General features: G+C 36.8%; 1 protein-coding gene across 2 annotated transcripts in view; it reads left to right on the plus strand.

Annotated features, from left to right (window-relative positions):
- Positions 1-27,080, plus strand: part of LOC122538410 (gamma-aminobutyric acid type B receptor subunit 2) — a 57,864-nt gene that overhangs the window by 14,099 nt on the left and 16,685 nt on the right. For both annotated transcript variants that reach the window (XM_043672452.1, XM_043672451.1), the window contains exons 3-8: positions 10,482-10,799; positions 11,114-11,218; positions 12,926-12,991; positions 22,411-22,614; positions 25,703-25,927; positions 26,663-26,723. In XM_043672452.1, the coding sequence (XP_043528387.1) occupies positions 10,482-10,799; positions 11,114-11,218; positions 12,926-12,991; positions 22,411-22,614; positions 25,703-25,927; positions 26,663-26,723 (979 nt within the window). The remainder of the gene's footprint in view (positions 1-10,481; positions 10,800-11,113; positions 11,219-12,925; positions 12,992-22,410; positions 22,615-25,702; positions 25,928-26,662; positions 26,724-27,080) is intronic.

Raw genomic sequence — 27,080 nt, forward strand, 5'->3', positions numbered from 1 at the left:
CTGAAACAAAGTCTCATTACACACGGAGCCGAAAGCGTCACGAGGCTTTCATGTGTCTTCGCTGAATTCAGCGGAGTGCGTCGTCGGACCGTTCTACGTTTTCCCCCGTTTCCCGTGTGCGTATGAATACGAGCGTCTCGATGAAAATGGGATTTGGAACGAGGAAATGGCCGTGGGCCATTTGTAATTTAACCAATCCCACGCTGGCAAAGTACTTGAAAGGTGCTCGTTTTCATCAAGAACCGGCAAAAAAAAAGAGAAAAAAAACGTCTGAATTCCCCTATGTGTGCTATTCTCCGCGGTTCCTTCCCGTTTTCTTCTCCCTTCCTCGCCATTTTTAATTTGCATTAAACAAACGCTTATCAACGAAACATCCTTGAAAATTCGCCCCCCGCTAATTTGTTTGCGTTTCTCGAGGATTTGCATGCGTCGCAACACGATAATAGAACACGTTGTCCTCGTTGTTTTTCTAACTGTTAACTAGAGTCACGTCGTCGGTGATGGACGAAATGGCTGAGATATTTCCCTCGTGCCGCGGGGAATAAGATTTTTGAATGAAACGACGAATGAGTTAATTATCCGGAGAAGGTGCTGGATGTTCATGAATTGTACGATTATGCTAATAAATGAAATAACGTACAAGCTCTTCATTTCTTTCTTCTTCTTTTTTCTTTTTTGGTGTGTTACTCCGCGAGTTACTTACACGTTGCAAAAGAATGAAAATACGCGTGAGAAGTTTTCAAAAAAACCTGTGGCTCCACTTTTCCGAAATTTATCGGCAACAATTCCTTCGCTGTCGAATCGACTACACAGCGGCTTTTTGAAATCTCGCAAAGCGAGTTAACAGAGCGGTAGACGGAAGTGTCTATCCGATGGAAGCAGCACTTTTGTTCAAACTAGAAACACGCGTATTGATTGAATGCGCCTCGATAGAAGGCTATCTGCTATCATTTATTCTAGTTCACATCCTGGGAGATAAGACAGCTTTGTGCGGCTATTGTGCGTGTCCCGTTTCAAAAGGCATGCACCGTCGGATATTTTCGAAAACCCGTGTTGGAGAACGCGTTCTGCGTTGCACGTTCGATCGATTTCGGTTATTTGTACCACGGTAATAATTTATTAAATAATCTTCGGCTGTCCATCCGATGATTGACCCTCTATAAATATAAATGAACTGGAAAACACCGGCAGGGCTAAATCGATCGTGCTACGCGCGCGATTCCGAAGCGAAACCACATCTATCGAACCACAATTATCGACGATTGCCTCGCAATCAGTTGGGAGAACGCGGAGGAAATCGATTATAATTAAACGAGCTAGCGAAATGAAAAAAAAGAAAGAAAGAAATCATTATACAGGCATCGCATCAATCGGAGAGACGTAAAACAATTATTGGAATATTATTTCGATTGAGCTGTCTATACTTTCGTTCTTATTACCACCATTTTTTCCCTCTTTTCTCCTCTTTTCTGCTTTTCTCATTTTCTCATTTCCCTCCGCCGTTGCTCGAATTGATACAGCTTCGAACTCGCGAGTTTATCGAATGACGAAGACAAACCGATTCCATTTGGAACGAATTCGAAAATTTACTTCGAGGACGTGTTTAACGCCGAAAGCTTTTCTCTTTGTCGTCTTAATAGAAACGCGACAAACTAACCGTGACAAAGCTTAAGCATCAAACGAAAAACCCTGTCTCGCGAAACCGATCATTCCCAGGACCGATCATTTTTTTTCCCCCCCTCCTTCTTTATCGGAACGCAAGGAATAGTCGAACGGAATTCGTACTTTCGTTTCACGCTTCGCTCGCTACAATCGTATATCTCGAAGGAGCACAGGCCACGATGTATGTCGAGAAAAATAGGGTTCGATTGAAAGATCAGTTGTTAGGGGAGTGACTGGAATCGATAGAGGTAGATATCTCGAAGAATCTTTGGGGAGTTTGAGGGGATCTCCGTTGTACGTCCAAGTGGAAGAGGAAAGTCAATGATCAGGCAGCCACTCGTCAAGTAATAACCACCGACCGCCTATCGTCGCTTGAAATGTCTCTCTTTTGAGGGGCTCGTCGTTTCTTTATTGCACGTCAGCTCGGCCGTGACCATCGATCAGACTTTCATTTTAAATATGAAGCACTTGAATTTGCTAATGGTTGGAACGTATTCGCGTGTCGTCGAAAAGCGACGCTCGAAAGAGGAATATTGTATTGAGAATGACGAGTAAGGCAGAATGAATATGGTACCTTTCGATTTGAATAAAATATTTGATTAGATTCTACGCATTCTGATCTAAATTTTCATGGCTGTATCTTCGAAACTGACGCGTTTCAGTACTTGAATTTGCTAATTGGTGGAACGTGTTCGCATAAACCGTGTTGATGGGAAACGTCGCTCGAAATAATTAGGCAAGCGATAACCTAATATTTAATATGACGAATGAAGGAAAACGGAACGGAAGTACGATGAAAATGATTTATCGTATGTAAAACGTTTAATTCGAGATTCTACGTTCTTTTCTCTTTTTTACAGAATCGATTTAAATTTCATTGTTGTATCTTCAAAACCGATGCATTTCAGTACTTTAATTTGCTAATGGTGGAACATGTTCGCATAAATTGTGTTGATGAAAAGCGCCGCTTGGAATAACTTTATCATGGAAGTAATATTGCAGTCGAACGAAACAGAGTAGAATAAAAATATAGTAGGGTAAAAATATATGATAATGGTACGACAAGATCTCTTGATTTGACTAAAATGTTTAATCAGATTCTGCGTTTTTATATATACTCTAAATTTTATAGCTCATACGTTTACGTCAAAATTGACAAAGTAAATTTTGTAAGTCATCTTCTAAAGATATATTTAAGTCAAATATTAACCAACCTGAAAGTAGCATGATTTAAATTCATAGTACATTGCGTTCTTACGATGAGAGTGGCAAAAAAAAAAAAAAAACACGTTTCCCAAGAAACGAAAAAATAATTTTTGAACTAATAATATTTCTATTACGATATTCTTATTGTATCCACAGATTTTTTACCAAAAATCAAACGTACATTACCCGAGCATAAATAATTGGACATTTCTGATGCAATGCCATTAAAAGCTTAATATTTTTGTTAGATGTTTGACGAATCAAGTTTTATTAATGTTCATTTTTAATAAACAGCTGACTCTCCATAAAATCTACGTAAATCTCCTCAATGTAGTTAGGTACAGATGTTTCAATCGTTTTAAAATTTCAACATGGTCACTCTGCAAAACTATCAGTCACTTAATTATTATATGTAAATTATTCTTTTCATTAATAATATGTTATTGTAAATATGTAAATTATTCTTTTTATTAATAATATTATAAGATTAAATTAAAGAGGTTCGTTTGAATATAATATAATTTATACTTACGCACGATATGCAAATGTGCAAACACAGTAACTAAACTATGCAACGTAGATAACAAGGTAAACAACACTTTAGGTAGATAAATATATCTATAAACTTCAGCAAAAATACCTCTTTCATAAAGTCTTCTTGTTCCCCGTTGATCAAATGAAACATGGCTACAATTACTTCACTTTTAGCCGTTTCATCACGACACGTTTTCTTTAGATATGTTTTTGTTATCGAAACATATGTTTGGGTTTCAAAGGAAGGTGAAAATAAATAAACAAGTAAATAATGAGACGTTATTTCGTTAACTAAAGAAAAAACAACGCAATTCAAGGTACATAATACATTTTCATTTTAACATGCAGTTGTTCGGGATAAGATTCATAATGAAACATTTATAAAATACAACACAGTGTCAGATAAATCATGAAGGACAGTATAACCGCTCTGTACCAAGCAAATGAAGATAAATGATTAAGATTTTCATAATTAATCAAAAAATATCACTGTAACATTCTCACAGTAATGATTATAAATCGCATTGTTTTGAATTGTGTCTTGACCTGTTTTCTTATTTTTACGATTACGAATCACCTTATCATGGGAAAGAAATTTCTAAACAGTATAGTACATCGTGTCCAAATAAATTTTATTATTATATCGCTTTAATGCTATGTATATTCTTCAAGTGAACAGTGTTAAAAAAACGTTGTTTTCTCTCTGTTACCAAACGACTACAGCTAAAATTTATTTCACTCATTAATATATCACATAACTATCAGTATCTATCATATTTTTCAATGTTATAGTCAATCTAGCAACGATGTATGCGAGAAACATTTCACTTTTGAATGTTTAAGGACGTTCCCTTTAAAATTGACTTTTGTCACTGAAACCTTTCTTGCACTCAATAATACATGTACGAAAGAACGGAACGACAACGTTCAAGAAACAGCCGCGAAAATAGAGATCAAGCAGTATGGATATGTTTCTAGTCCACAGCCAACCCCTGAAAAATTCACAGATTATATGTATCCGTCGTTTCCATGTTCCATCATCTTCCTCAATTGCCTTTTCTCATCGAACGCGTTGCAACGATAGATCTTGGTACGTTCCATCGTCTGTAGAATCTTATTCATACGGTTTATCGATTCTACGATCAGTCGCGATGGTGACAAATGAAAGAGATTTTACAGTATATCGCGCAATCATAGAAACTAGATATTTTTTTCACAAGCATGTCAAGCAGGCGAGGAGAGTCGGCCTGTTATTGAATTTTTCGAAAAAGATTAATAGCGAACAACGGGTGGAAACGATCTGGCAATTACGTGAATAGGAGATGATTAACCACGTACGAGGTAATTGGCTCGTCACGCTTAGTTAACCGAGCACAAAATCAAACGCGTCACGCGCGCTGATGTCGATAAAAGTTGCCAGATTCCACCAGATAATTTCTATCGAGTCTATTATATCTAACGGTTTTCAAAACGAAACTGAAACGGTTTTCAAACGTAATCTAGAAACTTGATCTAGAAACGAGAAGAACGAGCTTGATGAAACGCATAATTGAAACAAGAAGCTGAATAATTAAACGCTTAATGAAAATGTTAAAAATGCGTGTCTTCGTTAAAAGTGAAATATTGTTGATAACGTCACGCAAGATGTGAATTAGCGGCTTCTTATCATGCGAAATAATCATTCGAAATTAACCTCTTGATAGCTTGAATCTTAGAAAACTGTGTCAAGAATACTTTTTTTTATTTTGATACTTTAGAAGGAAGTAGACGAATATGGAAGACCATTTTTTTTTTTTTTTGAAATGTCGTTCTTACAGAATCAATCGTAACAAATAATATATAGATTTTTATGGGTCAGTCATGCCTATATTTACGCTCAGTTTAGGAACAATCTTATTTAATATTATCAACGATTTTCAATGTTGAACTGGCATTTAATATTAATTTACAAATGGTTTAATTTTTCTAACTGATTAAGGCACTCTGGTTCAGAATCAGGTCTAGAAATTAAATTTGCTACATCCTGTATTGAATTTCAAAGTATATATCGTCGCATTTATGAAGCACGATGTAGATTATTAAATGTACACTTTCTGATTTTTAATTAAGAATTTTTCAATAGTAACATGATTGACCAAGAACATCTCGACATAAAAATTGAAAAATTGGAAATTCGAAGAACTTGGACAATTATTAAATGGAAATCTCCCTAAAGGCAACAATTTATTTCACAACACGGAATGACCCAGAACGTAATTTTTTATCGCAATGTTCTCAAAATCAATAAATAAATGGCACATTTATCTAATTGTAATTAATAAAAGGCGCTGAATTAATTTCTGCACCTATGTGATAGTTATTAGCGACAGCTACATGTTCAAATGTCAAACTCACCACCAGCATTCGTTCGTTCTTTTTATAACTTCCCTCATCCTTTATTCGTATCGTTTTTCTTGATTTTTCCTTGTGCTAAAAGAGCACAATAATATCTTAGCATTAAATAAAACAATCCATGTCCACATTTGGAATTTAATAAAAAAAACCACTTTTGGAATTTCACTTTTCAAAAAAAACATGTATGTAGTTTCACGAATATTCACAAACAAGTGCAGTGACTTACTTGCATTAATATTCGGACTAGATATTTAAACTCTTACAATTTTGTAAAAAGGATCGTATAACTGTAAATTTTGAAATATAAAGCCTCTACTTTCAAAATGCATCATCATTATTATTCTAAGATATCTTTATATTACGTAGTTGATAAAAAAGTGAAGATACTTTTCGTCTGGAAAATTCTATGAACTGTCATGGTATGCAAAAACAGTAGAAAACTTTCATTTTTGTTATAATGTGTAAAATGTCGAAATAATACAATAAACATAGAACGATGAACGAAATTATAAAACATCGCGCATTTATATTTCTCGTACATTTGAAAGAAGAAAATGAAGACTTTAATAAGAAAAGTTTTGTAAGAAAAGTTTGAGAAACAAATATGAATATCAGTTGGACAAAATTGTAGGATACTTGATCAATTTTCCATTTTTACGATTTCTGTTATTATTTACTTGTGATATTCATTTAGTTGAAAGAAAAATCATTCTATTGCGGATGGAATACGAAAGTACAAATCGTTGCAGCGTATATAATGTACTGAAAAACCAAAGGTCTCTAGAAAAATCAAAGAAACTCGCATTACAGGTGTAGTATGAAAGAGATAAATCTCAAGGGTTGAAAATAGTAAGAAGAGGAATAAAAACAGATCAGATGAAATATCTGATTTTCTACTAGAAAATTAGCACTAGCCGCTAGATTTACTGCAAAACGTACTGCTAAGATAATCTTTTAGGGAAACGAGAAACGACATTTCTCGCGCTAAGCTACCGCCGAATAGAGATTTAATGAAAGCTTAACTACATTTAGCCCTGCATACACGTACCTCAATTGCATAACGCGACACGACGTTTAAAATACTAATTCAATTAAGTCCGGCGCGAGAAGCTTAAAAAGTGAGAGAAAACGCGGGCACCGAAAAGGCACAGCCTCGCGATAACTAGGAGTTACAGTAACACTTAAGCTTGTGAACGCAAAGTTGTGTCACTCCGTGATATAATCCCGCAGCGGGGCAAAGTTGTGTGCTGCAGCGCGGAAACGTTAACGTTAGTATGAAGTTAGTTTGTTCAAGATTACGGAGTCAAAACTTGCACGGCGTTTACATTTCCTGTTGTAAATTCGTCTCGTTACGAGGACGAAATTGTCGAGAATTCAGCGCTCGGTCAGGCCTGGCGAGCGAGTTGTCACTCTAACTGAAAAATTCGCCTCCTCTTTCAGAGAATAAGGTCCTAAATTGACATATCGCCGCGATAACGGAGTTGAAACGAACCGTGAACATTATTTTCGCCTCGTGAAAACAGGGCTTTTAGATTAGCCGTAAAATGTAAAGAAATATTTCGTTAAAGTTTCGACCGAACAAAGGCCGAACAAAGGCAGGCCGTAGAATCTATCTCCATTTAACGCTGCCTGGGTGCTCCGTTAGTTCGATAATGATAGTTTATCGGGGATACAATGCAATAGGGTTTCACAAACTTTGTCACCGCTAACGCAACAAAGTTTACCCATAAGTAGTTACGTTACGTGCAATTATGACTCGGCACCAAATTCTCCTCGCGCAAAGTCTTGAAACTTGCACAAAATCACCTAAGTTTGCCATAATATCGTGCACCACGATGTAATGCCATAATGTCACAAAATTCTTGGATACGCGGTGCTAATTTCTTCGTGGCAATTCAACCAGGGGAACTTCGTAGGTGTATCATACATTTGCATCGATATTGTTGGCGTTTCTTCCTTTCAGCGAGCAAAGCTATCTATTTTGTGTCAACGTCTCACCAACGCGGGAAATAGATATCACTGGTGGCTGTTCTTTAAATAAGCCCTACGTCATGGAAGATTTCTCGAGCTTACGCTTCCATTTGGCCGACTTACAACTTTGTCTTGAAACTCTCCATATCCCGAAGACATTCGATGAAAATGAATCGCGCGTCATTTTTTTCTTTTTTTTTTTCTCCCTGGATAACTGCTCGATATATCGCTGTCTCGTTTTCCCCTTAGCCAGGAAATTTTCTCTTTTGGGAATGACGGCCAAATACATTGCTTCGTTTCGTACGGAAACGTAACGTCCGGTCCATAACCGGGCACCAAGTGTACTCTAGCAATCGGCCAAATCCTCAGGAATTCTCCACCGCAAGGCACTATCTCGATCATATCGTAAATTCGGATAAAGTTCCTAATAAAGGGTTATCCAGATTTAGCGTAATTTCCTCTGCTACTGTTTTCCATACCGACGTATAGATTTCAAGTAGAGTAAGTCCACGATAGTTCGACCATTTCTTTCGAAAAGACGTTGTTCCCAGTACTGTTCTCAGAATTTTGTTATTTTGGACGAATTTTGGTAACATCCGTGTTATTTAGGATATTATTTATGAATAAATCATATTTCGCGACTTTCATTCCTAATGAAAAACGTTGACAGCGCAATTGGCTGGTCTTATCCGCGTTTTGTAATGACGAATGAAGAAATTAATTGGCGCTGTCTTTCTTCTTTAATTTCTCACGTAAACCACAAATATTTTCGTATTTAGGCTTACACATTTAACTCGGTTATAATTTCTCGAAATAGTTTCCTCCGCATTTTTTAAGAAATTAGCATTTCATCTAAGTCACATTCTTCATAAATCGTAGACAGTGTTTGTTAATTTGTAATAACATTATCAATAATATATTTGTTTAATATAATCGAACTTTCCCGAATCAATGTGATCGAACTATACCAAAATCACGACCATGTTATTAACATAAAGTACAAATGAATACGTGCATATTATTGACATTTGTTTGGCAGTTTTATGCAGGTTATATATAGATTCCTCAGTATAGGAATAACTTAAATAAACTTACTTGTCTTTCAAATACTATTAACACTGCAGTGCAAACCAATTTTCAGATAACTTTCTGTCAAAACTTTGAAACACAATTTGCATATTAAACACGCTTTTACAACAATTGTCGACGCTAGAATTTTAAAGTATTAATATTGGCTAATACAACGTAGTATTAATGCCTCTACATACAATGGTTGAAGCGAACATCGCGCGTTCAAATACGCGAAAATATGCGACGAGCGTAATCGGGCCAGTTCCTCCTTACGTGTGTACAGATTTCTACGAAATTTCTTCAAATTCGTTGATCGTACGTGGGAGAACGGTTCCACAAATCTTTCTCTGCGGATCGTGAGTTCTGCAAAACTCTCGTCACGTTCTCGCGTTGATTGCAATAAGAAAATGAAAATGGAACGTACCGAGAGTCCGTTCGTATCGATCGGCGATACAACCAATACAGATTTCCTGTTAAAAATGCGAACCATTTAATTTCCCCGTATTAAAATGCAATGGTTCCGCGGTCGGCCTCTCATTGCGAAACTTTCGCGGCGTTCTTGCATTTACACGTATATCTGATCAACGTGGCTTGTGACCCGCGCCGCGATGTTTGAACTCCTCTGCGGATTCCTCGGAGGAAAGTTGAGCATCGAAATGTAGTGGCAAGGAATCTGTAATTTTAATCTCCGAGTCACCCTCCTTTGAAACATTCTTTGCGACGTCGTTTACGAGAATGCACGACTTTGATAGAATGCCGTGAACACAGCATCTGAGTACGATTGAAATTCACAACCGAGATATAATCGAGTTAAGCATCACAAAGCTTGTGCAAATATCGGCGCTTGCGATGACTCGCGAACCGTGCACGACAAATGCAGTTTATCGCGCGGTTCTCGCGGGTTCACGCGAAATTGTGGTGAACGAGATTCCGATCTTTTCTAGGAAACTGTTAACGAAATTCCGATCTCCTCTCGGACAAAGTTACCTGCCGAACACCCTGTATCGCAACAATTCGAAATTGAATAAGAGCGCCAGCCAACGTACGTAGGAGTTGGATCGAAGCTCGCCTCGAAAATTCTATTTTCTCGGTATCTCGGCATCTCGCTGGATTGAACGGCATAAGGCAGACTCTTCAACTGTACGGGAGCTTTCGAGTCCGTCCTAGTCACCCTCTCGAGTTGAATAATTGCTCGTTAAGGCTCACCGGTTCGTCTTCTCTTACCTCACCTTTCTTGCAAACGTATACACACACACAGAGACACACACACATGCATATGCGTCAGTCCAGCCAAAGTGTTTGCGATCCTTTTCCTCTTTTTCTTGCCTCTCGTTACATGGCGCCTTATAATTGCTTGCTTTCTATGCGAAGCACGTCTCTCTTTTTTTCCCAGACATGTCCGTCTCACTACGTCACGCCGTTGACGGCTTTCACAAATCATAATTTCGTATTTGTTTCACGATACGATGTTTGCAACGAAATAGAGGCGGCGGCTCATCGAAATATCGTATCGTCCAGCGCATCACACGATTCCGTCGAGAATTTTATCGCAGCCACGTTGCAACGTCGTTTCTTCTCGACTACTTTCTTTCTTTCCATTTTCTTTCTTTCTTTCTTTTTTTTTTTTTTTTTTGTTTTTTTAGTGCGACCCTGGAGTGGCAGTTGATAGATTCTTCCACGCTCTCTACTCGGCAAAGAAGAGCGACCTAATACCGTTGTTGCTGGGCACAGCTTGCTCCGAGGTCACGGAAACCTTAGCCAAAATCGTGCCCTACTGGAACGTGATACAAGTCTCCTTTGGGTCCACCGCACCTGCTCTCTCAGACACCACCGAATTCCCGCTCTTCTTACGAACTGTGGCGCCAGATTCTAGTCACAACTCCGCCCGGATAGCGCTCATCAAGCATTTTGGATGGGACACTGTTACCGCCCTCTCGCAAACTGGTGACATGTACTCATTGGTAAGCGTACGACTCGACGTAGCAAACCAACGGGGAAGTTTAATCAAAGACGCACCGCCGTTCCATTTTCTCGAGTACCTGCGCGCGCGTGTTTAATTCAATAGAATTCGCCCCCAGTGCCGCTCAAAATTCCCACGCGGCGAATCGCGCGTAAACTAACTATTAAACTTTAATCTCTTCGGCAGAACCGACGAGCAGTCTAATAAGAAAAGTCGAATTATACTTTATCTCGCGTCGTTCCTCGATTCGTCTTTGATCCGTTCGTCGCGAGGAGACGGGAGTGTTGCAGCTTCGCTTTCTTTTTTTCGTTTCAGGCTGTGAACGATCTAGTCACGGAACTGGAGCAAGCGAATATCACGTGCACCGCAACCATCACGTTCGCGGAGAACGATTACAAGGAACAGCTGCAAACTTTAAAAGTAAGGCGGGCATAGACTTAAACTTCATTGAAATTTTTTTTCCACCCTGTTTACTAGAGCGTCCCGACGACACGGTGTGTAGTACAGAGTCACGCCTAGTTGTTACGATTTCATCCCCTACGTTGGAAATCTGCGTTGGAAATCTTCCCACATTTATCTTTCTTCTTAGAGTATGAAGCACGTACGAGAACGGATTTCAAGCGTGTAATTCCACCGTGAACGATTAACGGTTGAGCTCCTGTAGCTCTTCCAAACGTAGTACGTTTATCGTTTTAATCCTTTATAGGCTGCTGGTAAGTATATTTACTACTTGTTGTATGTATACACACTAAACTACATACTGAAGTATGTATGCATACTTTATCACCATTCATGCTTGTAAGATTACTCAAATATGTCTCTTTTTTTTTATTAATGGAACTGAAATAAAACCTGTTATTATCTTTTATATATACAGTGTGTGGTATGTATTGTTATTGAAAATTATCGTAAGCATTACTTGTCAAATACGTAACCAAAGACTGTGACCAAATTTTTAAAAATAGATAAATTCTATATTATCAGAGAAAGTAGTTCTATATAATTATAACAAATAAGGAGCAGATTTTAGGATGTTACAATTTTCTTTTAATTGTCCCAAAGTATGCATTATAAAGAATTGTTTATTGTACACGGGGTGTGCCAAGTCGCGTCAATCGAAGAGAAAAATTCAATTAACTCTTACTGTTAGTATCATAGCATGGTACATTCACAAATTGAAAACCTAGGAGCGTTACCTAGGGGCATTTTCACAAACCGCAATTTTGTTTTCTCCTTTTTTTGTTTTTTTTTTTTAAGAATTCACCAAGCGTGAAAGTCTCATTTTTTGTACCTACAATTCAGAAATATACTATGTAAAAGTTTTTTTTTAACTTTCATTTTGTTGTTTCGTTTGTAGTCGTAATTCTTTCTCCTCTCATACATTGAGCCCTCTGTGTTGATGTCGCAGATATGAACATTTCATGTTGAACATTTATTATGTTAATATACGTGATACTAATGTAACATTGTGCAAAGTATTGCCTTAATGACATAATGCGTACTTGCATAGCGTTACATTTATATCTCTTTATTTACACAAAAACTCGCTACATTAAAAAGTTTTTGCCTGTTTATTGATGAAGCATAGATAAAAATGCTTTGATACAAAATTATGCCAAGTAAAACCTCATGGCATCAACTTCGCAAAAATTTTGGAAATCTATAGAAAGCATAATAACATATAAAATATTTAAAATAGATTTAGTTGATGAAAGAATCTTCTGTCGTTATGTTTATAAAAATTTAAAATTTTGCTGCTATGCAGCAACTAACATATAAATCTTTAAATAATTACGTCAACATGTACATAATAAAATTGTTAATTTAAAATTGGATGGATCCGCGATGGATATCATTGAACCTCATTGGAAATAATAATTTAAAGACAAGTTATTTAATTTTAGAATTTTTAATTTCATCATTAATCTTTACCATGAGGAATGTGTCAAATAAAATCAAATGGAGGTCAAAACATTACTGTAGTCACCTACAACTCAACGATATTATACCTGAGGGTTAATCAGTTCATAACTAATTGCTTACCGACGCCTCTTGTGATAAAAAGTTGAGATTAGGTCGAAAGGGAATGATTTCTTTTGTTGAAATGCAATTTTGTTCGAATTGCAGGAGTTGGACACGAGAATCATCATCGGGAGTTTTTCACCACGGTTAGCACCGTACGTTTTCTGCGAGGTAAGCCTTCAACGGAAGCCCTATTATAAACTCTGGTTGCAAGTTCGTTTCGACTGGCCACTGTAGCGGAATATGCTCCTGGCAATTGCATAATTTCCAAGCACGGAAAAATAACGGTGGCTGGAGTTGACTCACTTTCGCGATGAAAAATTTTAAATGCCAAACTGCGGAACAATTTCATCGTCCTGTTGCTTTCGCAAAGTAACAGGCAATAACAAAGTTCACTGCATCAATTATGCGCGATAGCTTCATGCAAATTTCACCTGGAATCCACTTGATACTTTAATCCTTTAATGGATATTACAAAAAAAAAAAAGAAGTCTGAAACTGAGGGATCGTGTAATTTTGTCAGTTCAGACTTTTACAGTCGAAATCGGTTCAAGAATGGAAGCATTATATTCTATTTGTTCAACGAAGATCATTTATCTGCCGACGACAATATTTGAATATCAATAGCAATTTTTAATGAATATATTATACGTATCGTGTAAAAGATTAAAAAATTTCATAAATACTGAGATGAGATATGAATATTTTTAATACAATTAGAATATTTCATACACGTATAATATATTTATCAAAAGTCACTATGAATCAACTTTCGTTTGCACGAGCGTATAAAAGTTCTTTCATAAGTGAACACTTTCGTAAGTCACGTTTTGTACAAAAAAAGTGTAACAATTTCACAACCGCGAAATAGCAGACTGTTGAAATACATTTGCAAACGAGATTGTGCTCATTGAAAAAATTTAATGTAGATGGTATAGGAGAGAAGAGAGGGAAAGGAGCGAAAGGAAGACGTTATACACAACTCAATTTCAGAATAGATAGATCTGGAATAGTTTCTACTTTCGAACACAAAGTTTATGGATGCATCAAGATTTGCCTCTTCTTTCTTTGTTGTCTATCCCCGGTTACGCAGTACCGCCGCCAACGATTCTCTTCAAAATATACGCGAAAATAAAACGTTTCGCGAGCGTTTGCTCGCACATCAGCGACAGTTCAATTACGAATTTTTGCAGACGCTCAATCGCCCATTTTCCCGGAGAAATTACGTTCTTCGACGTTACCGTCGTGACGTTAAACTACACGAGCAAGATTATTTTCGAGTTTCGAACGTCCATCGAAAGGTTGCACGATGCGCGCGAGCTTCGCGAACTCGACTACCATCCTGATCGATAAATTGAAATTTGTCCATCGCGGGGGTGACATTACGCCTGGATTTTCAGATGAAAATCAATGAAACGCGAACACGTGGTCATAGCCTATGTCCTCGCTAAGCGAATAATGAACATTGTGTCAAAGTAGGGCGCAATTTCTCTCTCTCTCTCTCTCTCTTCCTCTCTCTCGTTTTCTTTTCATTTTTCCCCTCTTTCATCGTTACGCATATACTAACACGCATTCTTCTTCGTCTATTATCATTTCGATGGCTTTTTGTTTCGAGAAGCTACCAGCTAGCAGCTCCTTCATCAGAGAACTGTTTAATTGCCTAATCGATTTTCATACCGATGGAAGTGCGTTTAGACCAAACGGACGAATACTTAAAGCAATTTGTGCTCGTTCAGTGTAAATGGTAATCGGGCGAATATTCATATGTTTGAACCGCGAGCACGAACGACTGCTCAACAGACCGAAAATTTTTACGTATGGTAAATTTGTTTAACATGAGAGCATGGAAATTGTAATTCTTATACGTCTTATTTTAATATCGTTGAATTATAAAAGTATTAAAAGTAAGATTCATATTCGTCGAATGTACTGAAAGACGCAGTTCCTTTGAAATAAAACAAGAATGAAAGTTACACAAATATACAGATAAAGAGAGAAAAGGTTCCTAATATGAAAGCAGTTCCGTTTGTTCCTGAAACTTATTCTTCCTGTCTCTATTTGTATATTGATCGTCTGTTTTCTAATTTTTGTGCACTTTGTTCTGCCCCCCCCCCTTTTTCGCTCAGTTTGCCTAAATCAAAATTTAATTGAACAAATTTTGATATTTAATACGAGATCCGTTCCATAATAGAAACTTTCAAGGTAACTCTTAAACAATAACTGTTAAATAGCTCTGAAATTAAATCATTACTTGATGATTAAATTTCATTGCACACACTGTGCAACAGTATTTAGAAAAATTATTGAGTGAAAAATACACTTACCAATTTGGAATTAATTTAATTAATCAATTTGATCGAACCACTCTGAAAACTTTCTGCAACATATTTCGCAAATATGCGTTTATACAAGACGGTTAATTAATCTCAACGTCGAAAAAATAATACAATTAATATACGGTTAGGATAAAATAATTAATATACGGTTAGTTGCGAAAGGAAACAGCATTACTACAATATTTAAGAGTTCTATATAATAGATAAGAGTGTTGTATTACATTAAAAATGGTCTCATATTAGACAATTTACAAAATGCACGTAATATGGTAGAATATATAAAATTTTCAAAAATAGAAAACTGTCAGTTTGTAACTATTGTTAAATTATGTTTATAAAAATATGTATGTCAATATTCTAATTATTACGTAAATATTCTAATTCAGAATTTGCCTTTAATATCGAGCAAGCATTCTTCGAGCATTCTAACATTCAGCAATAATTTACCATGCTCGTTTAGATTTCAATTTTATCGAAACAGAGGACGAACGAGCGTTCATTCGTTAGGTATAAACGCACCATAACATGAAAATTCGATCGCAGATCTTCGATGAATAATCGAAGTAGTTAATATCAATACATTCGGCATTGAGTGTACGAACCAACATGCGAACCGATCATTTTAATGCATCTTAATGCACGTACACACACATGTGGACACGCTATAAATATTTTGCTTATTTTAAACATTCATCTTCATAAATTCAGACTGCACAGAAATACAGTTGCTCGCGAAAGTATTCAAACATTTTATATATATATATATATAATATAATAAAACACTTTAACATTTCATCAACACCATAATAAGTTAAAACAAAATCTAAAAATATACAGGGAGATTACGAGATGCGTGTTTAAAATATCTGAGAAAAGTTTCAAAATTGTTCATTTATTTAGTTATTTATTGTATCAATCGAACTATTGACGATTAAAGTACAAAATTTTCATCAAAGAAAAGAAATAAAGATACTTTATAATACAATCAAATACGTTTAAAATCATTTAAAATATAGTGTTTTATATCTAGAAAATGCCTAAAAAAAATTATAAATTGGTAATTTTGACCACTTTGATAGTTCTAGTATCAATATTCAATTAACTTATAATCTTAAGATGACTATTCACGTTGTAATCTGTTACGAAATACAATATATTTTGTAACACTTATATTCATATTTACGTTGTTTTTAAATTTTACCAATATAATCATAACAATCGTGTCTCATCATAATATTAATGAAATTTATAGAATATCCTATAATATGTATATGAAAGTTTTTCTACGATAATTTTGAATACCTTCATAAGCAACTTTATATGTATAAGTATACATAATCTCATAAAAAGATATATCACATCTATTTCAATTTAAATTATTTTCTTGTTACAGAGAAATTCTATTTATTATATTATAATATATTTATTAAACTATAACAAAGAAATATTGGTACGTTTTTACGCAAAATTAAGAATCATTATTATTGATATTGTACATATTCATATTACAAACATGAATTGCACGTGGCCACAGTCAATTTAAACGATGCAATTTTTTAACCAATTCAATAATTTCTCCGAATCGGTGACAATCGAACAACGTTCACACGATTCTGTATTTTCACCGAAAATCCAACTCTCATACATATAATCATTACTCCCTTTATTTGTTTGTATAGTCTGCTATTTGCAGTCTAGCAAAATGGACATGAATACGTTTTTCACGTGAAATACATTACCATTGCCATGTAGAACACGCGAGGAAAATACAGAAATGTATGAAACTGCTTTTGCTTGTAATCGATCCGAAAAAATGACCGAAAAACTGATCCTTTGATCTGGCTGCAATATTTTTAAAAAGAAATGGAAAATTGCAAATATTTACGTATGTAATTAAATACGTATTACATACATAGCTCAATGCGATTAAAAAATGAAGCATATTAATTCGAACTAAGTGACGATAAACTTGATCACCAATTTCAAAATTAACCACGAAATGGAAAAAGTCTGATTGATTTCTTCGTGCCTCCACCATCGAAATAGCATGGACATCGGGTTTCACGCTTCTAATTTTCGCCTGTGTATCGCTTGTACGGTGTACAAACCGTACTGCAATGACACGCCGAAATGAAATTGCGTTGCTTGCATGTAGGACATGCTGTCCGTCCAATTACTATCTATCGCTAGGGCACCAACGAATCGACGTCCTCCACTCGTTCACTGCCTTTTAAATCGCATCCTCCAAATTTCTCCAAAATATCTGTCTCGAGGCTTCTCATCGAACTGCACATGTACATTCGCTTTGCAACTAACGAGATATCTCGCGACACAATATCAATACTATAGACGAATTACTTCACGATGCAATCTACTTCAGTTGTTTGCTTATTAGGGCGAAGATTCAAATTGAAAGAAAAATTGATTCACGAAACGTTATAGTGAACATTAAATGAAAGATACACTGTTTTTAGAAACAATTCCGTTTAATTTTCTTGTACTCACGTGACGTGATTCAAAGCATGAAGTATAGATGTTTCGAAAATGTAAATTGCAACTCTCTAGTGGATTACATATAGTTCATTTTCGACAGGTCGCGGAAAGTTATAAGAGCAGTTCCCATACTTATTGACAATTCTTTATTTATAGAAACTATACGTATATAAATAATGCAAATATGTTGACGTATATATAAGCTTGAAATAGTAAAGCAATATTTTTTAATTAGTGCCTTTAGCTTTAATTATACGGAATGTTGCTTTTGGAGATATAAAAAAATTATATTAACGAAAGTTATTCAGTACAAAATATGATAATAGTGATCTTTTGAAAGGCGATTTTGGAGACTTCAAGTTCATCTCCGCTTTTTTTTTAAATGGAATGATACACTTTTTTATACATTGCAACATTTTCTAAAAAAAAAAAGTATTAACCTATGCGAAAAGTTATTAATTTAGAAAATGTTTTAATCTGAACTCTGTAAAATTTATCGTATGTACAAGTTGCAAAAGATTATTGTCTTCGGAAAAACGAAAAACAAACTTTTCGGAACCATTATTCTAATACATAATGTTACATCACAGTTTTTGCAAAAATAATTCCTAGTTTCGTTATTTGTTCTTCGTACAAATTTCAACTTGCTGTATTTTTCTTACTTATTCTTTTTATACAGCACACATCTGGTCAGATGACTTTTGGACAAGAAAAATAATATCATTCCTGTCTTTCATTTATTATGACGTTTCACGCGTTGATTTTTCTTCCAATTAAATCTTTCGTCCTAATAAACAAACAGTCGGGATATCTTGTCTGTGGCACCGCAACACAAACGTGGAATAACTCGCCCGTGATATCGTATAAACGATATCGTGTCGCGAGATATCTCGTCAGTAGTTGAAAAGCAGCATATGTATGTATATGCGTATACATATGTAAATACAAAGTGTTCTATTTTAATCTTTACACGCGACTGTTCCCCAAACTTTTCGTTATTTTAAAAACCATTTCTAGCGAAATTTATTTTCGTCGAGGAGAGCATCCATTTTTTTTCATGCTGCAATTAAATTTTCTCTATGCAAATTTTCTAGAGATTTCAAAATGATCTTGGTTTTTTAAACAGAATCATACGTTTTGAATATGTTTTGAATAGAGATACAGTCTATTTCTTGATGAAATCGCTGATCTAAATATTAAGTATTATAAAGAATCGTTAACCTACATATTACGTATTACAAATACAATCGTTTGTTTCTTATCTCCAACGTTCAAAAGTTCCATCAAATTTCTACCTCTGTCTCAAAATTCCACCCTCTCAAAATATACCACCAATTTGTTTGCAGACATTTCTAATTTAGCGAAATATTTATAAAAAGGGACCATTCTTCGATAATTTCTTAATACGTTGTTAAAGTTATTCCAACTCATATAACAATTCTTACATTATACAGTTGTAAAAACTATCAAATCATAATTCCATTCTAGACTTTTCCACTCGTTATCCTGCTATCTATATTACTCACTGTTGCAATAAATCATTGAAAAACATCGTAAGACAGAAACAAGGAATAAAATATACTCGATAGAAAGTAAGGCTCCTTTCTTTCCCTATAATGAATTAAAATCTTCAAACAAGATTTACTTGATTTCAAATCAGTGTGAAGGTTCTTCACTTTTCTGCATAACCTGGCCCGTAAGTTGGTTCTTCCCGCTAAACAAAAGACTGCAACATTTTCTTTGTTTTCAAGCGTCAAAAGCAGCATAGAAGTAACCACGAGTGAAAGCGTAAATTTTTGATTTACGCTCGCTTTCGTTCCCTCCCCTTTTGTTTCGTATACACGGCGGAATGCATCGTTAAGAGTTTATTAGAGAGAGATAAAAAAGTTGAAATTTACCGTGCTGGCGAGCAGCCGTGCCGCTCCGTCTTGTGAAAGCGATTTTTCATCGGGAGCCCCGGCTCTGACATCTTGACCGACTCTATTATTGCCAGTCAGAATGCAACTACGGGCCGGTAGGCAATAATGCGTACGTAAACGTTCGCGTACGAGCTGCTAGATCGACGATATCCATATCTTTTCCCATTCAAACGATTGCGTAGCTCGTTACTCTCCCGATGTTTAATATTCGCGGGTCGAGATCGGCCGTTTATTACGTCGATATTCAGAGGCAAATGTTTCGCCCTTTCTTCGCGCGCGCGCAACGAAACAAGGAACGCGGAAACATTTCTGCTATAAATCAACCGAAAAATACAGATAACGCCTACGCGGAAGCTAATAGCCTCGAATGGTATCTCTTATAAATAATAACGGGTTCGTCTTTTGTTTTGGCACGTCCGAACAGAATATCTCTAAACCGTGGTTCGCCAGTGGACCAATTTGTTAAAATTATGGGCCAATTTTATTAAAAGAGTTTGTACGAATTCTTCCTCCAATTTTTCGTAAAACAGCTGAAAATAATTTGAGATCCTTTTCTTCAGAGGAGTAGACTACTCTGAATTGTTCAAAGACAGATAAAATTTTGCGAATTCTTTTCATTGGTAATTACAAAATTACAAACAATTATTTTTGCTTTCCTCGTTAAAAAAAAAAAAATCGTTCAAAGCAAAGAAATTATACAACTTTATATAATGAATAAATTTTTGCCTTACGTTTGATTAAATTTCACTTGTTTCGTCAAAGAAACGTTTATCTTTCTCAAAAATTGTTCAATAAAGAATTTCCTCCGTCAAGTACAAACAATGTTATTTTTCCCAGAACGTACCAGTCTCTTACGATTGATAACAAGCTAAACTAGCGTCCCAACGCTAAAATCGAAACCGTTGCCATTTTTCGTAGTAAAAAAATTGAGATAAATGAGACGCGCTACTTTTCTCATTGTTTCGTATTAACAAGTAACAGTCGGTATCTCTCTATTGAGACTACTGTTCTAGTACATTAGCCGTTCCGAGCGGGAAGAAACGCCGAGGCCTGATTTACGTGTTCGACGTTACGAAACCCAGTTTCACCGGGGATGAACCGTATTCCAGGCACATTTCTCATTTTCAGCGCGTGCCTCTGAGTGACAACAGTTGCGAATTCAGAGGACAGGCTGCATCTTCGAACGGACTAGGGCGCGCCATTCAAACGTGACCCAGTTTCTCTTCTTCTTTTTTTTTTTTTTTTTTTTTTTAACTCGGTGTCCGCGCGAAGCGCTGAAAGACAATGAAATGTAACTACGACTGACGACGATTTCCCGATAACCGGCCGGCGATCCCTTTTCCCGGACTTAAAAGCTTTAGAAGAGTCGAGCCGCGCCGGGAAGGATAGAAACGTTGCATATTTAATGATCTTCTTCGGTTCGGCGCGATGGCTTCTCTCGGTCGCGTGCCCGATGGCTCGATAAGGGATTTCGAGCTGCTCGAAAGCGGAAGAGAACCTGATTATGGAGAGCTGCGTTAAGAGTTTTTACCAGCAGCGTGTAAAAACGTCTACAACGTCAAACGGACGATACATCATTCGTCATCGGTGACGAATTACTGTGACGATGGCAGTTCCTCGTTATCCAAACTGACAAATGACCTTGCTAAAATACGTTCTGTTATCGGTCGAAATATATACAGGATGGATAGGAAATAGTACGGCCAAAATGAAAAACTAAACTGAAATTTTGGTATCAAACTTTCTCGTTTTCGAGAAAATCAAATTTGAGAATCCGTATGATTGAGTGTGCAATTTCGTTGTCGTACCATTTTGTTTCTCGTTGTTTATGACTGTTAAAAATGATATAATTAAAAACAAATATTTTATTTTCATTGTGTTGCAACTCTTTTCTACATTCGGTTTCTCATTTGGGTTTCGTTTCATCGATTCGTTTTTAAAATACATAAAAATCCGCAATTTATTTATAACTTCTCAAGCTCGATTTTCTTCAGAAATGAGAATAAAAAGATTTTATATCAAACTCTACGCGCGTGGTATCACCACCAATGTGGTTGCACTGCTACTTAGTCCGTACACGTGTAATATATTGACAAAAATATGTTGCGCGTTAGAGGAAATAAATCGGTAATGCGAGCATAAATGGACGAAAGTAGGATAGAAGTTAGCGGAAGAAAGGTGGGAGAACAAGCGATGCGAGAAATGGGATATATTTTATAAAGATCCATCTCGGAGGATCCGAGAATAACTCCCATCCCCGAGTCATTTCTCATTACTCCGGTCGTCCAGTTGTCCGATAAGATCCTAGTAAATATTTCTGGTATGCCAATACGTCAATAGTTTGACCTTCCACATACGAACTGCACATTCCTGGGGATTTCTTTCCTTCCTTTCTTTCTTCCTTTTTTTTTTCTTTTTTACAGTAGCAACGACCGCGACGCCATTAACTTCCTTTTCATTGACGAGTGCACTCGACGATCGATCCTCGAAGACAGATGTACCGCGACGAGCCGAGAATGTGGCGTGCAACGCCGCGTTAATTTCGCGGTGCCCGCGACGCGAGAGAGAGAATTTTTTTGTAGAACTGTAAAACGTCTCGTTTCGTAACGAGGAGCCGTCGCCCGCTCCTTGCCAGAAATAAAAGACTTACCCGAGTAACCCATATATTCGAGGGAACATAAAAGCGCGAAGCTTCCAGTAAGAGCCAGTTCTAAAGCTCGCCCCCTTATCTGGCTCGCTGAACCGGGCGAGACAGACGGACGTTTTCACTAAATATCTGCTAACTGTTATTCTTTTTTTCTTATTTTTCTTTTTTCCTTTTTTTTTTCATTTCTTTCGCCAGGCTTGGAAACTGGGGATGCACGGAGGAGATTACGCGTGGATTCTGCCAGGTGACACGATCGACCCGCCGAGGACCGAGGACGAGAAGTGGCATTCAGGACCGGAGGAATGTACGCCCTCGCAGTTGTCCCAGGCACAGAACGGCTTGATCATCGTTAAGAGTCTCGATTCTGCCTTAGAAAACGAGATAAGTTCGTCGGGTCTGGTGAGTGTGTTTCTCCAGTTGTCGAGCTCGTTCGCAACGCGAAAGTTTCGTCTTGAATCGGGGAAACGTCGAACTTTCCCCCACGAAAATTCTCTTCGACCGACACGCACATCCCTTCACACGGTAGTAAACCCTCGGCGTTTCTTGATTTGTTCGTACCTGCGGCGATCACACGAATCGCCGCTGAGCCAAAGTTTCATCCATTAAATGGGTCCTGGTCGGTACTCGACTGAAAACGTGCGGTCTTGGCATGTTCAGACTCGTTATAATAGCTACATAGCACGCGCGCACACACACATACACGTGCAGATACTTGTTTTCACTTCCATTAGCGAGTAATATCGGTGTGGTAGAAAGAGTGCGATAATGACCAGCAGCTTCCTCGCATCGAACTTTCCACGTTCGAGCAATCGAGCTAATGACGAACTCACATGTTGCTAATTACATTTCCACGAGGGGAGAACCCGGTCCCGATGAGACTCGAACGGAACGTGCTCCGATATTGGCTACGCTTCTTCGACCTGGCCAACTTTCCCGTCGTCGCAACCGCGCGAGTTCAAACCGTATCCAACCCCTCGCGGTGGTTCGCGATTGTTACGAAACGGTTTGCCCTTTACTTTCTCAAACAGCGTCATGAATAATTCCGAGCGTGTTCAGACACACTACACGCTGAATATTTACCCGCGCATGTGGAAAAATAGAAATTCGCCGCCTGGAGAGCTTCCGCTTTATCGGAATCGGAGACGAAGACACACGGCGACATATGTGTGTGTGTGTGTGTGTGTGTGTGTCCGATTTGAATACTTTAAGAAACGAAACAGCTCGTGGGAGAAGAACCAAACTTTCTGCCGTGCACAAGACAAGCCTCGCTACAACCGCTTGGATTTTTCCTGCGGAGAGCTAGCCTCTCTGTTGAATTGAAATGCGCCCGTCAACACACGCACGGCGAGAAACGAAGTTTTCGATCAAAAATGAGAGAGAAACGTGGGAGACGGAGTTTCCACAAAATTGTCGAAATATCCGTGATCGTTTAATAACGAGAAACTAGATTAGTGGTATGTTTGCTTGTGATATAGACACTCTCGGCCTGCACGTAGCACTACATTAACGTAACGTCAGACATGTTTGAACGTAAACGATATCCAAAGTTGAGTGTCGTATAAATTTCTGCAACGGAGATTACATTTCCTGGTAATCCAAAAACTTGCCTGGTCGCCGTGGAGGATAAAACGGGATAATATGCGCGAAAAAGGAAATTGTATTTTTGATCTCGAATTTTCAAGGTCAAGATCGATTTAGAGGGAAGTTTTTTGCATTGATCTGCTTCAAACAGAGGATGTGAAATTACGTTCTAATTTTGTGACACCCTGTCTACAGTAAGAGATTATGCCTAGTATTGCAACAAGTTTTCCTTAATTCTTTTAAGCCAAGTAATTTTAATATTCACTGTTGCTAAAGTGGAATTAGCTCTTTGCTGAAAGTTTTACTGTTTACTGTTAGGAACGCTTTTAACTATGGATTTGTTTTATTTTTCACCCTTGTTTTCTTTGTCCCTCTGGAATAAGGTTTAACAAAATGAAATTGCAATAACTATAACATAATGGAATGTTCTTCTTACGTTCCAGTAAATTTGTTTATTTTAGGATAAATGTTTTAATTTTATTATGGTAAATAAAACTAATTATTATATTTGATAATTCAAAAATTTTTACCTTCATCATTCCAGTCTGTGATATGTATGACGTATGGTTTGTAGTAAGAAACGCTATATTTTTAATTCACGTATAATTCACCGTAGATAAATAATTGGATATATAGCGTAATTCCATTAAAAGCTTGATGTTTTGATTTCCTTTTCGACAGCTACGTTTGGCAAACGTTCTTCTACTGTTCTACAATTTTAAATTCATATTCATTTAATAATGAATAGCTAATGTTACGTAAAATTTATATAAATTTTTTTAACGTATTTAAAAATACATATTTCAATCGTTTCAACAATAAACATACAGAGTTCCAATCTTTCGTACGATAAATTTTACAAAATTCAAGTTAAAATAACACCTAAACTAATAATTTTGAAACATACATGAATCAATACCAAGAACATTTTTTTACCAAGAATATCGAAATTATCGAGAGATACATTAAGAACTAAAAAATTTGTACAATGTAATATATAATATAATATAATAATATAACATAATTCTATTTAAAAAACGTATAATAATATAACGTAATTTTATTTATATATAACTAGTCACGAAAAATAACATCAAAATATATCTTTCTGCTATTATTCAAACTATATCTTTCTACTATTATTCAACCATTATCTGAAATACTTTTTCTTTATAAAGTATAATGAATCAACATATCAAAATCAAGTGAAACACTCTGTACATGATTACGAAACCTACTACTATTAAAATAACTTCTGAGAAGTTGCAGAGGAGTCAATACGATACATAAATGTCATCCCTCAAGGGCTAAACAGCGGTAGCGAGTGTGTTAATATCGAAACAGTTTTCAGCGTATCGAATAAACTCTATCTACTTGTTAATACCAACCACTTGCGCGAAGGACGTAGTTTTCATCTACACTATCGAATAAAGGGTAATTGATTTTTCGTTTGGACAATCGAATCGTTTAAAAGTGCTCTCGTTGTTACAAAAGAAAAAAAAAAAAAAAAGAAGGAAAAACTGCTGTTCGTTATCTCGGCCATAACGTCCTCTTGCTGCAATTTTCCTTCTACGACGCACAGCACGACGCCACGAACGCAAACGAAGATTTATCTTGTTTTCTCAAAATAAGCTAACGAAACTTAAATCTTGTTTGCCGAGAGTGTCACCATGAATTACCGAGATTGCAATTTTTCTTTTTATTTTTAATCTTCGTTGCCATATCAAACCAGGATCACTGAAGACAAAAAAGACCAAGCCCATATTTCCAACGGATTACACGAGCTTCGTCCTAACAATTGTTGCGCCCGACAAAAATCAAGAAGGAGGGCACCTCGTTTTTAAAAATAAACCTGCGTCGTTAACTCAGTGTCGTTGCTCGATTAACCTTGATATTTTCTGCGCAGACGAGCAACCAATTCACGAAGGAATTGGCAAGAAGAGGCGTGACGGACAACAGTTTCGCAAGACAGACCTACGATGCCGTCTGGGCGATGGCGCTTGCTTTGGAAAATACCGAAAGCATCTTGAACAAAGACAACATTAGCATAGACCAATATACGCATACGAGAAAGGACATTGCACTGAGACTGTTGGAACAGTTGAAACTTTTACGTTTCGTTGGAGTTTCGGTGAGTAGTGTTGCTCGATCGAGAAGAAACAAACATGCTCCTCGCTTGTTCCTTAAGTGTTTAAACATTTAACCTATCCCGAGCAGTGAGATTCGGGCAGAACATCGTGTATAGTTTATCACATGACTGTTACTTCTAGAGAACCTTAAATCTAGCTAACAGCTCGGACTTCCCTTCTTTTTTTTTTTTAAATTTGTAATGAACGTGAGTTTGGTGTTGTATGACATAACGTAATAGTGTAATATTCAAACGTATCATATTGACACACCCATCTCTATTTACAGTCACAGTTATGATACAATATCGTTCTAGCTTGAATTGATCATGCTCGATCAGCGTAATATCTTTTTATTCAAAGCGGCATCAAATTCATGGAGTAAGAAGCTCAAAGTTCCATTGAAAAAAAAAAAAAAAACAAGTGCAATTACACCAAAAGATCCCATTACACGATGATAGAGTAACGATACTTCCTTGAACGATACGAAAATATTTCTCCACAATTGTTTCCTATCTTCGCTAGAAACAGAGTTACAGGTACCGTCCAATTATTAGATTCACTCAACGCTATTTTCCTGTATTACAGTCTACACAATTCTGCGCTTGGATAATTTCTTGCAAACGCGTAAAAATTCGCAGTTTCATTGTTAATCGACCCTGTTAGTTGAAGGGCGAAAAATTCCTGGAAAATCGCTGATTGCTAGAAATCTCAAACCGATCGAAATTATTCGTTTCCAGGGGCCGGTATCATTCGATGGAGCCGATCGAGTGGGTATCACGGCGTTCTCTCAGAAGGACGGTGAGTAAACTTTCTATCACGATTTATGGGCGATTACATCGAACGGTAATGGCGCACGAATGAAGACGGATGCGTGATACAGTAAATGAGGAAACCAGGCTGGAAATCGCCGACAATTACGCGTTCCCAACGGCTCAGTGTACTACATGCGTTCAGTTAACTGACACGTTTAAACGGGAAGAGCCCGTTTATGGCATGCAACATTCCCATTGTTGAATGTCCAGTCAATGATATGATTTTCAGTCGCGATGCATTCCCCCGTTAAACGCGATGCGTATGTTCGTCCGAATTACACACACCGAGATGTTCCATTCTCTGCTCTGCTTCTGTTTGCGTTGATTTCTTATTGGCACACTG

This window comes from Frieseomelitta varia, unplaced genomic scaffold, assembly GCF_011392965.1.
Source record: "Frieseomelitta varia isolate USP_RPSP 00005682 unplaced genomic scaffold, Fvar_1.2 scaffold_995, whole genome shotgun sequence".
Classification (NCBI taxonomy): Eukaryota; Metazoa; Arthropoda; class Insecta; order Hymenoptera; family Apidae; genus Frieseomelitta; species Frieseomelitta varia.